We start from the raw sequence: 20,205 nt of genomic DNA on the forward strand, positions 1-20,205 counted from the left end.
ATGTCAATATATTTTAACTATACTAACGATAAAATAAGTGCATTTTACATCCATTAATTTTTTACTAAGGTAATTTCTACCAAAATTATAAATCATGGAAATCATAAATCATTTATATCAATTTAATAAAATGTATTAATTTAGTTTTACAGTAATAACCATAATTGTACCCTCTATGGTATTTTGCCTGAAAATACTAACATGGCAATTTTTTTATATTAAATTATATTATATTATATTATATTATATTATAATACAAACATCTCTTTATATTTTAGACAGGATTTGGGAAATGATGAAAATGTTCTCTAAGGGGACCTTTAACTCTGGTGACTCACTGTGACTCCTGCAGTGTTATAACGAATAAATAATCCCTTTGTAGTCGTCATTTGCATTCTACCCTGTGCGACTACTGCTGGATACTCATAAAAACCGCAATTGCCCTAAGCAGACCTGCCAATAGAGCATAGAGACGATTCAAAATCTTTCTAATAAATTGCATAATTTATCAGTTTCAGATATGACAGTGTAAGGTCTGCTGGGACAATTTGATTTATGGAGCACAAATCCCCTAGGAAAGAAACTGAACAGAAAAAGGTGTTGGTCACATCTGAAAAGCTCTCCTGGCAATTTGGACAGTGTTTTACACATAACATGCTAAATTACATTCAGATTTCACAGCTTGTGTGGAAGGCAAGCGAAAAAAGTCACTATTCACCATCCACACTCAACGTATAGAAAAGAGCAGAGTTTACAATTTGTTCATTATTTAACATTCCTTTGTGTATTCCACAAGAAACAAATAATTCATGTTTGCATAAAGAAAGATTATTTGTGATGTGATATGGTATGATTGTTTAAAGTTTTCCATTTACAGCCATAACAGAAACCACTGTATACCCACCACATGGTTGAAAAATTCCAACTCCTAACAGAAAACTAGTCACAGATGAGCTCTTGGAGTGTAGACAGCAAAGCTGATTGTCATAGGAATGATTTCATTTCAACACGTCACGCCATGTCTCACATGTCTAGTGTAAATACTGCATGACTGACGACTGTTTACAGTTGCTATGCAATGTCGCAACTCGACACACTAATATAGCATTCAACTGTATTTTCATCCAAACACATTAATTCTGTACAAACATGACTGTTTTTAGGCTTTTTTTCACTCAAATATTAATACAAAAGGTAAAAGAATAGCTACTGTAATTCTATAGTGAAGCTAGATTATCAATAATCTGTTATGAAAAATCATATTTTTTGGGTTGCATCATTAAAAAAAGGCATTATAAAGCATTATGTACCCCATAAAACAGCTGACTGCAAAATTAAAGTTGCACGCTGCTACATAAGATGTCAAAGATTATTCACAAACCTTCATATAGTTGATTCCCCCTAAATAATTTCCATTAACTTCATGATTAACAGTCCTTTTGGACAATTCTAAGGTTCTAAAGTATTTTCTTGTTGAGATAATACACATCCAACACCACAAAACGCCTAGACAGACATATTTCCGCTGAAGCACAAACTATTTTTTTCTTGCTTCTTCCTAGAGTTCTTGTGAAGAGGACTCGATAAAAAGCAGAAAGCATAGTAAACACAAAATCCCCTTGATAAAACAGAGAGATATCCACCATGATCACTGCGCAAAAAAAAAAGAAAAAAAAAAAAAACAACAACAACAACAACAAAACCACATTTTATCTTATCCCAACTGACTCCAACAACACATACAGTTTACAAATTTCCTGAATATCCAAACAGACCAAAGCCAAAGCCCATATACCCTCCACATGTGGTTTACAAAGGAAAAACAGATAAGCTCTCTCTGTGTGTGAGGAATATCTTTCCAAGGTCACATATGAACCGTCGGCCTACTCCACAGGCACTCGTTTTCACTAAACAGTGTTAACATTCCCAAGACATACTACTTCCCTTTGTATTTTGCAGGAGGGGGAACATCCAAAAAGATAGTACGGGAATGGCACAGGGGAAAAGGCCATTAGCAATTCAATGGAAGTCAGCGCAAAGCGGGAAGGCCCAGCCATCATTGATTTTCAGGGAGGCCAATTTAGAAGCAGGGTCATGTAAACGGCCTGATAAAGCCAAAGCAGCTGAGATGATAGCAAACACTGAGAGAAGAGACAGGATTCTATTAACAATTCTTTTTTTGTAGAGCAACAGCATGTACACATAAAAATCAAAAGAAACTCAGACTTTTTTTTTTTTCCTTTTACTTCCACTACATCTCACAATACATATTGTGTTCACTATCACTGTGTAATGGACATGGCGGTGTAAATGACATTTTTAACATTTTTTTAAAATAAAATAGTGACTCCCTTATCTTGAAAAAGGGTAATAAGCACTTTCTAGTATCCTAAACATACAAAATAATAAAATATGATCACAGTTTTTGCACATTTTGCACAAAACTACAGCTTTATTGGAAAAGCTGCACAATACTTTATTTCTTTATTTGATTTCTTTATTTCTTTACTTATTTTTATGCATTTTATTTTTTGTATAACATATTAGGTGGAAAATTGTTGGTTTTAATGGAAATTACTCCTGAAAAGTAATTTGAAAATATTTATTAATTTAGCAATATTAATGAAGATTTTAATCTTTAAGCATTTAAATTAGGATTTAAAAAGTAGCATTATGAAAAGTTTCCAATTACACATAATAAATGTAGTTTAGTAAGTCAAAAAACAGACCTACTTAGTAACTTTTTAATCCATTATACTAATTCAGAGTCCTTCTATAAGATTAATTAAATCAGATTCAAGAATCATATTAAATCCAGACTTAAAGCTTCGAAAAATTAAGTCTTACATTGCACTGTAAATGGAAGCAGAGTACTTAAGTATTCTGTCCACACCAAGGAAATGGTGTCACGAGTCATTCCCTGAAGACAAGAACCAATAGGAACAAATGTAACTGGAATCATTTGTTACTGTATTATTGATCTCCTTTTGTTATTGTTATTGTTTTTATTTTAACTGAACAGAAGGTTCTGAATAAAAATTGGATCTCGTTTTCCAACCCCAAGCAGCATACCTAATACAGGAAACCAGTAATATGGTTTCAACTGGTTATCTAAGCTGGTCAAAGGCTGTTTACTTCAGCAGGGAAGAGGGAGAGAAACTCAGGAGGTGCCAATGAAAGCAGATCGGATACGGCCGCTAAGTAAATGACATTCTGTTTGTTGCAGCATTGACCCTGCTCTCTGTGGTCATTAATTTCAATCAGGCGCACAACATGGAACCTGGACCTCTGTTTGCCACGGCTCAGGAGAGGCAAATAAGACATGGCAGGTTCTCAGGATATCTTCACAGCATCCAGCTCAATACAGACAAAAACAATGTTTAAAAAAACTCCTTTAATCTTGAAGGTATTCAGTCAAAAAAAAAAATTGGAATCGGTATATGGCTACATTAAGGTCAACATGGCTCTTCGTAAAAAAAAAAATGTGAGGTCTTATAGACAAACTAAAGTATGTTTATTTTCGGTCAACAAATATTGTTTTTTCAGTGATAAATGCTGATACATAGAAGTATTACACAATTTAATGGTGCAACTGAGAAATCAATAATAATTGTATCAAATAATTATTTACTTCACACTATACACTCAGAGAAATGACTGCGAGTAGACTTTATATCCTTTTTAAAGGTTTAGTTCAAACAAAGATGGAAATTCGGTCATCATTTACTCATCTTCATGTTGTTTCGAACCCATAGGACTTCCATTTTCAGAACACAAAAGATGATATTTTTAATATTCTCATCTAATTTTTATCCAACCATTGAAAGTCCATGGAACTGCTATTAACTGCTAGAATGTCAAAAGTTATGGACTACAGTCAGCCAAGCTGTAAAAGCTGACGAAAGAAACTTTACAATTTTACTGATCCAGCAACACAACTGCTTCTCCAACTTGCTACAATCCTTAATTTCTTTATACTATGAATTTGTAAATACTGTTCTTCGCACAAGTCAACCACAGTACTTTTATTGGGTTTGACACCCTCTGGTCACCACTTTCATTGTAAGAAATAGAGCAGGCTGGACATTCTGTGAAATAACTCCATAAGTGTAACAGTGTTAAATAAATTAAAACAGATGAAGGCAAGTAGATTCTGGTAGCATTTTCATTTTTGTGTGAAATGTCCCTTTAATTATTTTTATGGCCTTTTATGTATTTTGATAGATAGGACAGTTGAGAGATGACAGGAAAGCATTGGGAAAAGAGAGGGGAGCAGGATCAGCAAAGGACCTCGAGACGGGGTCTAAAAACTGAAACTATGTTTGGTACTACAAACTGCCATTCAATGTGTTTTGAGCCATTTGTTTGGATGCAAAGAAAGAAACAGTATAGGGGAGGGGCTACAAGACCAGGGGCTACCTTTTCACCCACCCCTTGGAATGAGTTTGATTAAGTTTTATGCATTTTTCTAATTAATTAGTGGCTACAATTTTTCTCAGAACAGTCAGATCAGGCTAGCAATTCTCACCAGTCCATAAGACTTCGTTCTAATTTCAAACCAAATGCCTGACTCTTTCTTTTGTGTTTGCTTCTTTGACCAAAACACCAGAAGGTTTCCAAATGCACCCTGCTTAAAAGCAACATCCTGTAAGTCAGCTGCACAGAAACTAAAGTTGTTTTTTTTATACGTTAATGTTAATATCAGTGAAAGTGATACAGCAATGCCCCCTAGTGTGCGAGTGGGGAACCTACCACATGAATGATATTAGGCTAAACTCAATTTTTTTCTGGTATACTGACCAGGCTGGCTGTGAGAGATGGTGCAGATTTGCCAAGGGTCTGTGAGCGCATGCGCACCAGGTTGGTGGTCTCTGAGCCCGTAGCTGACCATGTCTGCTGGGTTGAGGCATATGGCAGCAGGTACTTCCCTGGGAAAAAGAAAAATCTGTTCAGACAAGATCAGAGTGGATTCTGGGAGTGCCTCGCTGTTTCACAGGCAATGACTCACTGGTACATCATAACGGACATGTCATAACAAACATATGCCATTCAACATGACCCAAATGACAGCATCTATAGACATGTGAATGGTGAGCAGCACAGGTCATATTGTCCAGTTAGCTAGACACATGACTTGTGTGAATACCCACATTGATTTTCTGTATGGCAGACCCAAAAATAATTGGCCACTTAAGAACTGTTCACACATAATGTGTTTGTACAGTGCGCTGCATGGATAAGTTTGACTGTTGCACTTATGTTTGGTGCCTTATGCAAAAACTATGTACTAAAAATGCTGAGCTCATTAAAAAAAAAAAAAAAAAAAAAAAGTTCACTAGTCTGCATCACACATTCTTAAACAAAAAGGACACAATTACTCAGCATCATGTTGTTCCAAACTTGTATGACATACTTTCTTATGCACATCACAAAAGAAGATATTTTGAAAGGCATCTCAGTGATTCAGTCTCAGTCCATACAAAAGGTCAACGGGGTCCAGTATTGTTGTAACATTCTTTAAAATGTTACATTCTTTAATATGTTTTATTTTATTTTTATTTTTTATTATTATTTTTTTTTTTTGATAGTCCACTTTAGACATTCTACTAACTATAAGTAACTTTGCAACTACATGTCAACTAATTCCCATGAATTTGCAACTACACGTCTGCTAACTCAGAGCAGACTGTCAGATTAGGTTTAGGGTTAGTAGAATAAGTTGACATATACTTGCAAAGTTTAGAAGAGTGTTAGAAGATATTAAGCAGACAGTCTACTAATACTCTAATGACTAGTTGACATGCAGTTGCAAAGTTACTTACTGTTAGTAGAATGTCGAAAGCGGACTATCAAAATAAAGTGTTACCCTTTTTTTTTTTGGAAGTTTTGGAACAACATGACAGAATCTTTTTTTTTTTTTTTTTTTTTTTTTTGTACAAACTAACATTTCAATGTATATGAACAGTGTATCATATTTTGTGCATTTTAAAATTGTTTTGACAATTTAGTTAATAAATCTACCGTTCAGATGAATCTTTGAATGCTTTGACTATGACATACATGCAGGCATATACTGTTTTCCCTTATATTTCACTGAAGATACAGTACATCACAGTAGCAACACGCAATTCAAACGGAATGATTTCACTCAGTTAGCCACTCAATTATTGGCTTTAATGCATATGAAAGATGAATTGTACATATTAACCATTGGAATTATATGAAATTATTGAAGAGGAACCCTATAAATTACATTAATTATTACATTTAGAATATATAACGCCCTACTATTCAAAACGAGGGCATGTATTGGGGGGACACTGTTTGTCAAATATTACTGCATATTATTCATAATTAATACGATGAACTAGTCTTGCGGTAACTCTGCTAGAACACTAGCATTAACTTGAGGAGAACTGACTTCACACATCCACACTGTAAAAAAACAAAAAACACAATTTGTTGAGTCAGCTTAAAATAATTTGTTACCCTGCTGCCTTAAAATTTTAAAGTTCAGTCAACTCAAATAAGTTTAGTCAACTTAAAATGTTAAGTTGTACTAAGTGACAACTTAGATATTTGTGTTTGTTAAACTTAAAAGCAAGGTAAGTAACCCAGCTGCCTTAAAAATTTAAGTTGAATCAACTCAAGTATCTAAGCTGTCACTTAGTACAATTTAACATTTCAAGTTGAATAAAAGTTTTTTGAGTTGACTGTACTTAAAATTTTAAGGCAGCCAGGTAACAAATTATTTTAAGTTAACTCAAGAAATTGTTTTTTTTTTTTACAGTGCACTAAAACAGAAAGAAGCTCAGACAGACCAATATTCCGGTCACATTCAAGCTCTTCACAGCATATTACAGCACTGGGACGGCCTCTTCACCTTGACTGATCCTTTTCCAGCCCCCCGTCGATCTGTTCAGAGTTTAGATTGATAATCTAATATACCTTCACCACACTGAGCTGCCATACCAAATGTAATTTGTTGGTTGAGAAGTCATGTCGGACTAAATTAAATCTGTTAGAACCAAATTATATAGTTTAATATGATACATTTACGCTGTTGTGGTCTTATATTTCAGGAATTGTTTTCATGGTGCATTACGTGCTGCATACAACTGAGAGAAGCAAATATTTGATGTGTTATTTCCAAATAACTGCTTATATGGCAAATAATGCATTACTGTAGGAAGAAAATGTGAGCGGTGATTGTCCATGCGAACAAAGATAAAAATAAAAAAAAAAAAAAAGGAACAGCAGGGGTTGTAAGGCCATGACAAAAGCATCATTACAGTGTTCATTTCAATTAATCTGAGTCAAGACAATATAAGAGATGATTATTACAAATATAAAATGCAATCAAATGTATTAAACAGAATTTCTCCATGTGATTAAAATGGATTTACCTGACCATTAGTATTACGTGTCTATTCATGCATATCTGTCCTGCTCTTCACTTTATGTTTTATGTTTCAAGTGTTCTTCAGGATTAAGTGTTGTCTGGATTTCTAATGTCCTCTACATATGAATAAGCAGCTGTTTGTCCATACTAAATAAATCTTCTCCCAGGCAACTAGCAATACCTCACTGCTGTAAGGTTTACAGTGTAACAAAAATGGCAATAAAAAGAATAGTGTTTTGAAATACATAAACTAGAAATTTGAACCGATCACTTTGCAGTTTTCAGTGTAGGAGAGGTGAGAGATGATCCTTTTAAAATAATAAAACCTTTTATATTTTTTTTCTCTTAGAAAGAGACTTTTAGTTCAGCTATAGCATCGTCTCCCAGACAACCTATTGCTAACCCATATTTATGTGTTTGTGGGCTCTACATGGTCACAGAGCTAGGTCAAAAAAACAGGATACGTAGGAGGAAAATTGCAATTCCTGCTCAATGCGAAACAGCTTCCACATAGTCATCATCCACAGAACTGAGGAAATGCCAGCTAGACACCCTCAGCACATTTCAACATTGTGCCCTATATACCTGATTCAACACGTCAGACACTGGGGAACAGCAAGACAAACATCAAAGGGAACAGAGTGTAGTCGAATACGGTGGTTACAATTTCCCGTCTAATGAAAACGGTATAATTGCAGAGCCATTTCCAAAAAAGTTAAACGGAAAAAATTAAATGGCACTATACTTTATTAAATATTTGACCATTTTGTTAATTTCAAACACACAGTCTCTCTCCAAAAAAAAAAAAAAAAAATTCTTTCAATTCTTTAAAAAAATAAATTAATAAAATTGCTCCAACAGACCTGGAACTAGTTCAGTCCAATGAGTAAACAGAACTTTTTGCATAAACTACCCCTTTTTGTGCTATATAAGTAATTTTTCCCCATCTGAAACATGTTTTATTTAAAGGGTTAGTTTACTCAAAATGAAAATCGCCATCATTTACTCACCTTCATGTTGTTCCAAACCCTTGAAGGAGAAGTCCACTTTCAGAACAACAATTCACAAATAATTTACTCATCCCCTTGTCATCCAAGATGTTCATGTCTTTGTCTTCAGTCGTGAAGAAATTATGTTTTTTGAGAAAAGCATTTCAGAATTTTTCTCAATATAATGGACTTCATTGGTGCCCCGATTTTGAACTTCCAAAATGTTTTTTAAATGCAGCTTCAAAGGGCTCTAAACAATCCCAGCCAAGGAAGAAGGGTCTTATCTAGAGAAACGATCTGTCATTTTTTTTGGAAAATAAAAATTTGCATACTTTAAGCACAAAAGCTTGTGTAGCACAGGCTCTGGGATGCGCGTTCACGTACTATTAAATCACGTCGAAAGGTCATGCGGAATATAGGCGGAACCACAGCCTCAGTGTTTACAAAACGCACAAAGACTAAGAAAGTGCAAGTAAGACAAACGCTGTTTACAAACAAAAAGGTACAACGATGTCGGACGATTCTGAAGTTGTAGGAGAAAATAACATGGAGTTTTTCGACATACTCTACCTTTTTGAGCCGGAGTACACAGACAATGAACTTGTGGTGATTCGAAGACGTGATTCGTAGTAGTGATGCAAAAATGAACAAATCTTTTTGAGTCATTTCATTCATTCCCGAATCACATTAAAGATTCGTTCAAAATGAACTAATCGTTCAAGAACGACCCGTGGACGCACATCCCAGAACCTGTGCTACACAAGCTTTTGTGCTTAAAAAGTATAAAAATTTTTATTTTTCGAAAACAATGACTGCTCGTTTTGCTAAATAAGACCCTTCTTCCTCGGCTGGGATCATTTAGAGCCCTTTGAAGCTGCATTTAAACTACATTTTGGAAGTTCAAATTCAGGGCACCACTGAAGTCCGTTATATGCAGAAAAATCCTGAAATGCTTTCCTCAAAAGCCATAATTTTTTTACGACTGAAGACATAAAGACATGAATGTCTTAGATGACAAGGGGGTGAGTAAATTATTTGTAAATTGTTGTTCTGGAAGTGGAGTTCTCCTTTAAGAACACAAATAAAGATTCCAAAAATGTATTGGGGTGTAAAGGGGTGTAAACTTTTGACCTCAACTGTAAAGGGGCAAGTGAAAGAGAAATTTACTCGCCCAACGGGACAACTAATCTGAATAAATTTAAAATTTGGGCGAGAATAATTCAGATTTTATTAAATTCGGGGTAAAAGGCAATTAATGGGTAATAATAATAATATGGGCAATCAACAGAAATAAGATCGCTCACGCAGCCTGTCTGTATGTAAAAAAAAATCTCATGGAGAAATCAAAACAATTGAACGCAACTGCACACAAAAGAAACTTACTGTGGTAAAAATGTAACTTAAGTAATGTAAGTTTTTATATTTATAACATATAGCCTAGTTAAGCAACATGACATGACCAAGTGAGTGAAGTTTTCCCTGAAAATCATGATTGTAAATTTGACATTGATTTTATACAAGAGTTTAAACGAGTAGTTATACATTTTAGTAGCTACAATATTATCAATGTTAACTGTTTTTGCTCAATTTGGTTAATGAAAATAGTTACAAAGATCACAGCAAAAGTTGCGTATCTCTAAGCAACATACAGCAGTGTTTAGTTACTGAATGATTCAGTGTTTTTGAATGAGTCAAGACAGGAACTTTTTTTTTCTTGAATGAATTAGCCATCTCAATGAATCATTTGAAGGCATGCCTCAAGGACTCACTCATTACGAGAGTCACTTGCTGCCACCTACTGGCGGTTTACTTTCATATTTAAAGTAGCTTATCTTAGCATTTTTTCCAACATTTCATATTTGTATATTTAAGAAAAAAAAAATTAAAACACCAAGCTTATAACATTATTTATGCTGTTATAATTTTGCATTGTAAATGCATCAAAATGCCACTTCAGCTGTATTTCTTCTGCAGTGGAATGATCAGTTTTGTTAACACTGACTTCATTTGATTGGTAACAGCCCTATAGTTTCTTATTATATTAAGTGAGATTATTAATAAAATGTAAGAATTTGATAAAAGATGACACATGCATTTAATACAGTTAGAGGAAAATCCCCTTTAAATAGGCAAAAAAAAAAAAAAAAAAAAAAAAGACATGGAAAGCAATTTAAATATATTGTAGTATGTAGCAACTTTAGTAATAGAAAATATAATTCCCAACAACAAAATTGTAACCAGTGAAATTGCTCAGTGAGTAGTAATTATGGAAAACCACTAGCCACAGTGGCTGGTGAGCAAAAGAGTTATGTCAAGCCCTGGGTGCGCTAATCCTTTAAGCAACTTATATAATGTGAATAGCATCAAGCACACAAAACATGCACAAAAAAATTAGTTTACTTGTACAGTGCATTTCCCATTTGCAGATATTTACAGTTTTTAATGAACGGCACTGTAATTAGTTTGTTTTATATGTATGATTGTATTTTAGTTCCCCTCACTCTACAACAAATCCTTTCAATTTAACAGTACAATGTAAACATTTTTAAATTTAATCAAGACATCTTTTTATGCTGATGACTTTTTAAAATGTATTTAGTATTTTTTTCTCTTGTTTAAAATAAGATAGTTATTTAACGTCTTATTTTAGAATTTCTTATTTCATAATATTTAATAATATTTTTAATAAAGTCAAGTGATAAAATGTCATCCGTGTTATCTGTGTTTTGTTTGTTATGCAATGAAAAAAGTTTATAGTGTTTCTATTGTCTGTTGTTTTCTGTTGTCCAATTAAAATGAATAACATTATCATCATGGATTATAAAAATATGATTCTACACAATATGTTCCTCTTTACATTTGATGGTACACAAAGGTCAGGGAATTACCTGTAAGGGCGCCCCCTAGGCTTCCTCTTCGGAGCTGTCTGCCGTCTTCACTAAGTTGTCGTTTAACTTTCAGCGCTAAACTGGAGCCGTGAGAAACTTCTGGGTTGCTGAACTTGCGGAAGGGCATGGAGGGGGGACAGAGGATGTTATCCGGCTGGAAGAGAGATGAGATCAACATGTAGTTTAATCTGGGAACCATTACAGAGAAAGATCACATTAGGAAGAACACTGCAGTGTTTACAAAAATATTTAACACATGGTTGCATGCCCATTACTGACTATATTGACGACACATTGCAATGTAATGTAATGCAACTTATTCCAGCTCTAAAACGCCTTGCCTTTTTTGGCTGATGTCACTCCTTATTTTTCAACCTCAGTCAAAGTTAAATACCAGTGAATGTCATTTCATGTTGATTGAATTTTCAATCTCAGCATGCATCATTATTAGTGTTGCATTTGATACTGTTAAATCCCCTCACTGTTATTACCATCACAACTGTCATTTTTATTTTTTAAATGCTGTTATATAACCAACAATTTCCTTCACTTTCAGTTAATTTGAGGTTACCCTTTTACCCCCTCCAGCACTCAATGAACAAAACAAGCCCTTTTCTCAAACAGATACAATCTTTCTAGACAAGCAAACACATCTGAGGGCTTTTTCCACCTCAAATGATAAACACATTGGGGAAAATATCATTTGAGAAATGACAACAAATAGTTATTATTAAATGAAAAGAAATCCCAACCAAATGTGACCAAAATATCTTTATTATAAACATGTCAGAAACATATATGGCTGCATGTGCTTCACGTACCATGAGCAATCACATACAAGTCTTGCCTTTTAATTTATTCCGATTTGTTTTAGGTGGTGGAGGGGTGTGGGCTGTGTCAACACATAAAACTGTGTGCATGGAGACAGGACTAGATTGCTTCCATATTAATCAACAGAGCAATCTGCATCACAAGCAGTGCACATTTATTTACCAGATACACTGCAGAGTAATTCAAGTAATTTTACTATTCCTTGTCCATCCAAAATATAAAGATTTTTTTTATGTGTGTGTGATTTGAAAGGCTATTATGTATAAAGATACACTTGTACTGAAAGTGAAGCTCAGAATTCAAATACAGTAAACATTTGGCCTTGAAGAAAAATGTTTGCCATTGTTGCTATCACAAACACTATACCACAGCGTATGACATAAACGTCCTTTTTTTCCATTGTCATAAAGAGTTGAAAGGCTTGCAGAGCTGAGTAGCACCTCGCTGCGGAACAATGGAAGAGTAGAGGAAGAGGTTCCTCCCCACAAAAGTAAACAAATGGAGGCCCAGTGTGTTCTCTAACTGGAATGGAACTCCCTCTGCTTTGAGGAAAGTGATTCATGATACTACACACATTTCTGTGAAGTAGCTTAAACGAGCTGCAATGACCCAAAGATAAAAACAAAACACATGTGAGAAGACCCAGATCTTAAGGGGAACACTGTCATATGACAATGGGAAAGACTTATAGAAAAAAAAAAAAAAAAAAAAAAAAAAAAAAAAAAAAAACATGAGGTGACCTAGACCTTGGACCAGTAAAATGCATGTGGCATATAGTGCTGGTAATAGCATTTGCTGCCCAAAAGTAAATGGTAGACTTTATAAAGACTTTATGTATTTAGTTTTATAAAGACTTAAAGGAGAAGTCCACTTCCAAAACAAAGATTCACATATAATGTACCCACCCCCTTGTCATCCAAGATGTTAGTGTCTTTCTTTCTTCAGTCGTGAAGGAATTATGCAGTGCATGTTTTCATGTCATTACTAAGCAATGAATTTGTTGACTAGATGCTGCATTAGTGGAGAAAAGACAGCAGTATACTTTTGAACGTTTGGTGATCACATAAAGTCTTGTAGACCGCCGCTTGAATTGAACCCGATGCGTCCAGTGTGTGTGATACCGGATAGCTGCGAGTTCTACTAGACGTGGCGCTGCACTTTTGCCTGTTGTGTGACTAACATATGTGATGCGATCTAGGAAAACCCAACACGTGGTGAAATTTTACCTTTTTTAGGTTTTGATACCATATGAACGCTGGGTTCAAGCCCTTTCCAAAACTGTTTTTATTTTGTTCATAGCTTGAACATAACAGAGTTATGGCTATCTTAAGTTGGCTGATAGCGATGATTTTCAGAAAATTTTGAGAAAAAACGGCTTTAAAGTGAGACAGCTTTCACTTTCAATTTACGGGTTTAACGAGAGCTGTCTGTCAAGTTAGGTGCGCTATACTGCATCATTACACAAACAGACTAACGTTGTTTATCGTGTGCATAGTCTCAGAACTTTTGATCACCCATCACATATTTTAATATTTTGATTAGATAACCACAAATGTTCTAGAATAGAAGCAGTTAAATTGTGAAAGTACAGAATATCCATATGTATGCAATTTCAATACTGTGGCCTTTGTGTAGATATTTAATGATGACCATCTTTAGCTTGATTGTTGATGTAATGGTAACACCTTACAATATGAGTCCATTTGTAACATTAAGATTGATAAAAGCTGTTGAATAGAAGTATTGTTCCTTGTTAGAGTGTGTTAATTACAGCATTTACTGATATATTTTAAAAATTTTAGTTGCTTTTGTTAACATTAATGAACAATGAACTAACTGTAATGATCAATATATAATTAATATTAATATTTGTATTCATTTTATTACAAAGTTATCGACCTAGTTATCGGTATCTGTAATATCCAATATCGGTCGACCTCTACTGCATATTGAGAAGTCTGATGAAGTTATAACTCCTGGGCACCTCATCTCTCACAACACAACATTCTGACCCAAACAATCTGCCAAAGTGCTCAGGAAGACAAGTCAAGGTGAGCTGGAAGGAAATGTGCCTCACAGCCAAGTTTCAAAAAAAAAAAAAAAAAAAAAATTCAGGCCTGCAACTAACATTTCAATCATAACCTGACTTAACTTTATGTCATGCTTATGAAAAACTAAACCATTCAGAATTTTGATGATAAGCTATAAGGCATATTCATCAAAAGGCAGAAGCTATTTTTTATGATTCATTAAATCAACCACCTGGAGCAATCTGGCTTTATGCCCAATGCTGACAGCAGAACTCTGCATCTCTCCAGTTCATGGATTACCCTCCCAAAAGATATAAACATCTAAAATGTGTGCGCGTATATACATTTTGGGACAGGTTTGGGACATTAGGACAGGTTTTGTATTGCTACTGATTGACCATAGGCCTCACTGGTCTGAGCTTTACGCACCTCAGTCTGAGTGGGGGAGGAAAAAAAAAAAAAAAAAAAAAAAAAAAAAAAAAACCTTTGAGAAAAATGTAGTCACTATTAAATAAAATATGGAAAAATCGCTTTAATATTTAACCAGGAAGTTTTTGCTCATTTACCCTTTAGAAACTATTTGCAGAATATGATTCCCATAAGATTATCCTGTAGTTTTAAAAGTCAAAATTATTGGTTTATAAAGAAATTCAGTTGATTGAGAGGATTTAAGCATAATAGCCCTGTCCAAAACACTACCACCACCCCTTTCACACACTAGACAACAAAATTGTGTGCTCCTCAGCCAAAATAGGCTAAGATATGATATAATCATGCATAGAAAGCAAAAGGTTTGTGTTCAAAACAATACAATGTTTTCCCTAAAGTGTGACTGCTTTTATACTAACCACAGAAGAAGGATAGAATATCTTAATTAGACTATTTACTGTACACTTTTGGTCAATGATATGATGTGGATTTTATCTTAGATTTTTCATTTGAAATGAATAATTTATTGAAAAGTTGAAAAAAAAACAAACCAAAAAAACACATGAATACAATTTATAAGCCTACATACTTTAAAATACACAAACAAACAAATGAATTAACCAATAAAGGGCTAAAAGGTCAAACATGTCAGGGTGAAACAAAAGTCCAGTACATTTTACAAATCGGTTTCATTGCATTATTACTATTTATGTATGAATAATCAATATTTGATTATATAAAAAATAAAAAAACAGCAGTTAAGATGTACACAAATGTTTCCTCTTGACTTAGTTACACCACATTACACTTTTAGAGTTATAGATTTAAACTCTTTTTAAAGTTGTATAATGCGTTTTTTTTTTTTTTTTTTTTTTCAAAACCAAATAAAACCAAGAGTATGTACGTGTATATATAGAAACCACATATATGCATATATACATACATATCCATATATATTTGACAATAATTCTGCTTGGATGAGAATAGAATTCCAACTGGTTGATACAAACTCATAGTCTATACAAATTTAAAGTACATAATGAGTCCACTATCTCACTGAATTATGACTCATATTTTGTTCCCATTTTTTCAATGCCTTTGAGTTGAGCTAAATCCAAATTTGCTGGCTAAAAAAATAGGTAAACATCTGAGGAAAGAAAAAAAAAAAAAAAAAACACTATTTTGCACATTCTAATATAGACAAGAACACTAACTTTTTATGAACATAATATTTGACTCAACCACAAAGTATCTATGAAAGCCAACAAGCAATAGTCATCTAATACAAACAAAAGTAAGCCTACTGCATGACTTCATAACTTAAAAGCAAACCTACACCTACAGCAAACAAAAACTGTGCCTGCAGAACAAGTGCTTAAATTGTCTGTTTTCATGAGGTGGTAATTTTTAACCCAGGCCTGCTGGACACAAAATAAGACAATCTCTTTATGACTTGCCATACATATAAACATGACCTCATAATTGGTCACTCGCCAAAGTTTCTTCACATATCTCAACTGTCCATCTATAATAAAAACAAATAATGTTGTAAAATAACCATCATGCATTTTGGCCATGCAGACAGTTTAAACTATGACTCATTGTTACACTATAATAAATTTCTGTAGGACAGAGGTGAAGCAAGAGTTACAATTTTATTGTACATTTTATGATGTCTCTGTTCCCTGATTGTAGATCAGATCACGGGTGATACAAAGTTCATTTTGGGACTGTGTGATGTCTAAAGCTTTAATACTGCTCTCTCTGACCCCGCCTTCTTTATAAACTTTAGAACAAGATTACCTGGGATTTACACTTTTGGATTTCAAACAAACAGATATGAAAGGTTATATAATTAGAGCATAACTCAAGGGGATAATTCAGTCCTGAACTTTCTAAGAGGATTAAAGGTGTGCATCAGTGTATTCACATAAATCATACTTCCTGGCAGTCTGGCTGACTATGAAGGACAGATATATGGAGTTAAGTTCTTTGTATACAGGAACTGCTGTGTGATTTTGGTGACCCATAAAATGCCTGAAATTGCAGGCAAAACATATCTACTGTGTCTAACAAAATCTACCACAGTCCAAAACAGAAGCTATGGACAGTTAAATGACAAAATGTAGCATAACCACTCGCTAAACAAAATATAAATTTAACACATATTAAACTACTTTTAACCAGGTAAAACTAAAACAATATGAACTGTTTGATTTCCATGCAACTAGCTTCATCAAATTGAATTATGTTAAAAAAGTAATTGATAATCCACAAAACAACATCTATTAAATATGAATGTCTCACAAAACTGCTTTTGCAGCTGTATCTGCCTATCAGCACTCCTTCAAACTGGGTTAAAGAAGAAGTCCACTTCCAGAACAACAATTCACAAATAATTTACTCACCCCCTTGTCATCCAAGATGTTCATGTTTTTCTGTGTTCAGTCGTAAAGAAATTATGGTTATTGAGGAAAGCATTTCAGGATTTCTCTTCATATAATGGACTTGATTGGTGCCCTGATTTTGAACTTCCAAAATGTAGTTTAAATGCAGCTTCAAAAGGGCTCTAAATGATCCCAGCCGAGGAAGCAGGGTCTTATCTAGCGAAACGATCGGTCTTTTTTTTTGGTTGGTTTTTTTTTGTTTTTTTTTTCGGAAAACAAAAATTTGTATACTTTGAGCACAAAAGCTTGTGTTGCACAGGTTCTGGGATGCGCGTTCACGTACCATCAAATCATGTCGAAAGGTCATGCCGAATAAAGGTGGAACTACAGATCCCATGTTTACAAAGCGAATGCACAAAGACTAAGAAAGTGCAAGTAAGTCAAACGCTGTTAACAAACAAAAACAAGGTACAACGATGTCGGATGATTCTGAAGTTGTAGGAGAAAATAAGATGGAGTTTTTCGCCATACTCTACCTTTTTTTTTAGCCGGAGTACACAGACGATGAACTTCGTAGTAGTGATGGGAAGTTCAGATCAAATTTTTTTTTTTAAATATAATTAAAATGTTACGTGTTACTTCCCTAACACATCTACTGCTTACACAAATGTTGATTACACTACAAACAAGACAAAACTATAATACTATAAGAAAAAGAAAAGATTAATTCATGTTTACCTGGGTCTTTAGTGATTAGCTCACCTCACCTCTTATCTGACAAGTTTTCAGGTTTGAGTCGCTCGTTCATCATGTGACAGTCCCATAAGATAAATGAACGAAGACTCGAAACAGGTGAACTAATTCCAGTACAGAACCTAAAAGGATGTTGTGCATGCACGACTGAATGAATCAGTCCCCGAGATGACTCATTCTTCCCGAGTCACATTAAAGATTTGTTCAAAATGAACGAATCGTTCAAGAACAACCCATCACTAATTCGTAGCATCGTGAACACGCATCCCAGAGCCTGTGCTACACAAGCTTTTATGCTTAAAAAGTATTAAAAAAAAAAAAAAAAAAATATATATATATATATATATATATATATATATATATATTTTTTTTTTTTTTTTTTTTTTTTGAAAAAAATGGCAGATCGTTTCGCTAGATAAGACCCTTCTTCCTCGGCTGAGATCATTTAGAGCCCTTTGAAGCAGCATTTAAACTACATTTTGGAAGTTCAAAATCGGGGGAACCAATCAAGTCCATTATATGAAGAAAAATCCTGAAATGCTTTCCTCAAAAACCATAATTTCTTTACGACTGAACACAGAAAGACATGAACATCTTGGATGACAAGGGGCTAAGTAAATTATTTGTAAATTGTTGTTCTGGAAGTGGAGTTCTCCTTTAAGAAAAAAAAAAAAGTATGGCTGCATAGCCTGTGCTGTGAGAATAGTTGAATTTATTTCTTGAATTAGACAACTCATAGCACACAGGGAAAATAATGATACAATAGAAGCTAAGTTGTTTTGTTGCAGGTGTTTCTCATTTCGAGGCAGCTAAGCATAGCGTCAGGAAAGCACATACAGGGGCAAGCAGTCATTTCTCTGTCTGAATCCATTAGTGTGGAAAATAACTGCACCACAAATGATAAAGAAACAAAAATGGCAGAATTAACTCAGCACTGTGCTAGGAAAAAAAACAAGATCATCCACCCACCAACATACAAGCGCCTATAGCAGACAAGAGAAAAAAACAAAAAACAAAATAGAAATACTGATATCCTGAATACATAATACAGTGACATATCCAATGGTAATACCATCAGCACTGATTAGCATATGTACAAGTTTGGGGTCAGTAAGGGTTTTTCTAAAAGAAATGAATGCTTGTATTCAGAAAGGACAAATTAAACTGATCAAAAGTGATAGTAAAGACATGAATAGCTTAATAACTATATTATATACCATGGTAATACTAAATGTACCCAAGGTAAAAAAATATCATGGTATATACTGTAATCATATAGTACCATGGTATATCTCAAAAATACTGTGCTAATACAATGTGATGTCATCAGTAAATCATGGCAAGACCACATTAGTGTTTTGTAAGTGCATCGTTTCATGATTTCGTCACCTAAATATATATATATATATATATAACAACAACTGTGAAAGAACAAACAGGGAAAAGACGGAGAAAGTGAGAGAAGGACAGCATGCTGTGAAAAAAACTGCTTCTAAAACGCTCCTGGGGAGACAATTTACCATCACTGCTGTTTCTGAACCCAAAGAAGGGGACGTATCTGCAGAGTTCTAGAGAATGACGTCCATTTCTCGCTTATCAGAAGGGCTTGTTGTCCCACGCATGACTGCAATCAGTTTTCAGATGGAAATGTATTCCTAAGGACCTGCGCATATGCCACGTTGTGTGACCAGATTAGTAACACTATATGACACATCTCCCAGTGCTCGTCATTAATTCAATCAGTAATGCTGGACAGGGATGTTGTTGTGTTGCCTAGAAACTAATGAGTATCACATCAGAGGAGATACTTGATCAAACCATTTTATCTGAAGAATTTGTTTCTTAGACACAATTCTATACATGCTGATAGCCAAAAGCAAAGCACTTATCTTTAGATAAAATAAATACATAAAAAAAAAAAATAAAAACATTCTCCCTAGTCGACCATTGTTCTTTCTCATTCAATTCATCTCCCTCAAGCAGGGTCAAAGTGAAACTGCACTCTGTTACATAATAAGAGTGCTTTTTAATATCAGAGGTACATTTCACATTTCACAGTTAGTTCAGCCAATTCAAAACACTCAGCAACAGTAGGAATAATTAAATGTCAGTTTCTCCACTAATAGAAATTATGAATGCCTGCAGCCTGGCAAAGCATCAGTTGTCTTTAGAGTATACATATTTTACAGTTATGTACAATTCATTCTTACGAATCATAATGCAACATTACTGATAACAGTTGGAAAGATGCATGCTTCGTTTAACTGAAAATGCTCAGTCCATGCCAGTGTAAACATGTTATGCTGCATCTCAATTTGCACATTTATACTATGCTGGTGTTACTCTGAGTAAACAGTGCGCTATTATTAGGATCATCATCAAATATACACGCAAAACCAGTCTTAAACAGCACAGGTATATTTGTAGCAATAGCCAAAAATGCATTGTATGGGTCAAAATGATTGATTTTTCTTTTAGGCCAAAAATCATTAAGAT

The 20,205-nt window shown here is 34.2% G+C and overlaps 1 protein-coding gene across 4 annotated transcripts in view; it reads right to left on the reverse strand.

Annotated features, from left to right (window-relative positions):
- Positions 1–20,205, reverse strand: part of mast4 (microtubule associated serine/threonine kinase family member 4) — a 104,281-nt gene that overhangs the window by 70,098 nt on the left and 13,978 nt on the right. For all 4 annotated transcript variants that reach the window (XM_051109033.1, XM_051109032.1, XM_051109031.1 and 1 more), the window contains exons 2-3: positions 11,280–11,433; positions 4,801–4,928 (exon numbers count right to left, since the gene is read on the reverse strand). In XM_051109033.1, coding sequence (XP_050964990.1) covers positions 4,801–4,928; positions 11,280–11,433 — 282 coding nt within the window. The remainder of the gene's footprint in view (positions 1–4,800; positions 4,929–11,279; positions 11,434–20,205) is intronic.

Source organism: Labeo rohita, chromosome 5 (assembly GCF_022985175.1).
Source record: "Labeo rohita strain BAU-BD-2019 chromosome 5, IGBB_LRoh.1.0, whole genome shotgun sequence".
NCBI classification, from domain to species: Eukaryota; Metazoa; Chordata; class Actinopteri; order Cypriniformes; family Cyprinidae; genus Labeo; species Labeo rohita.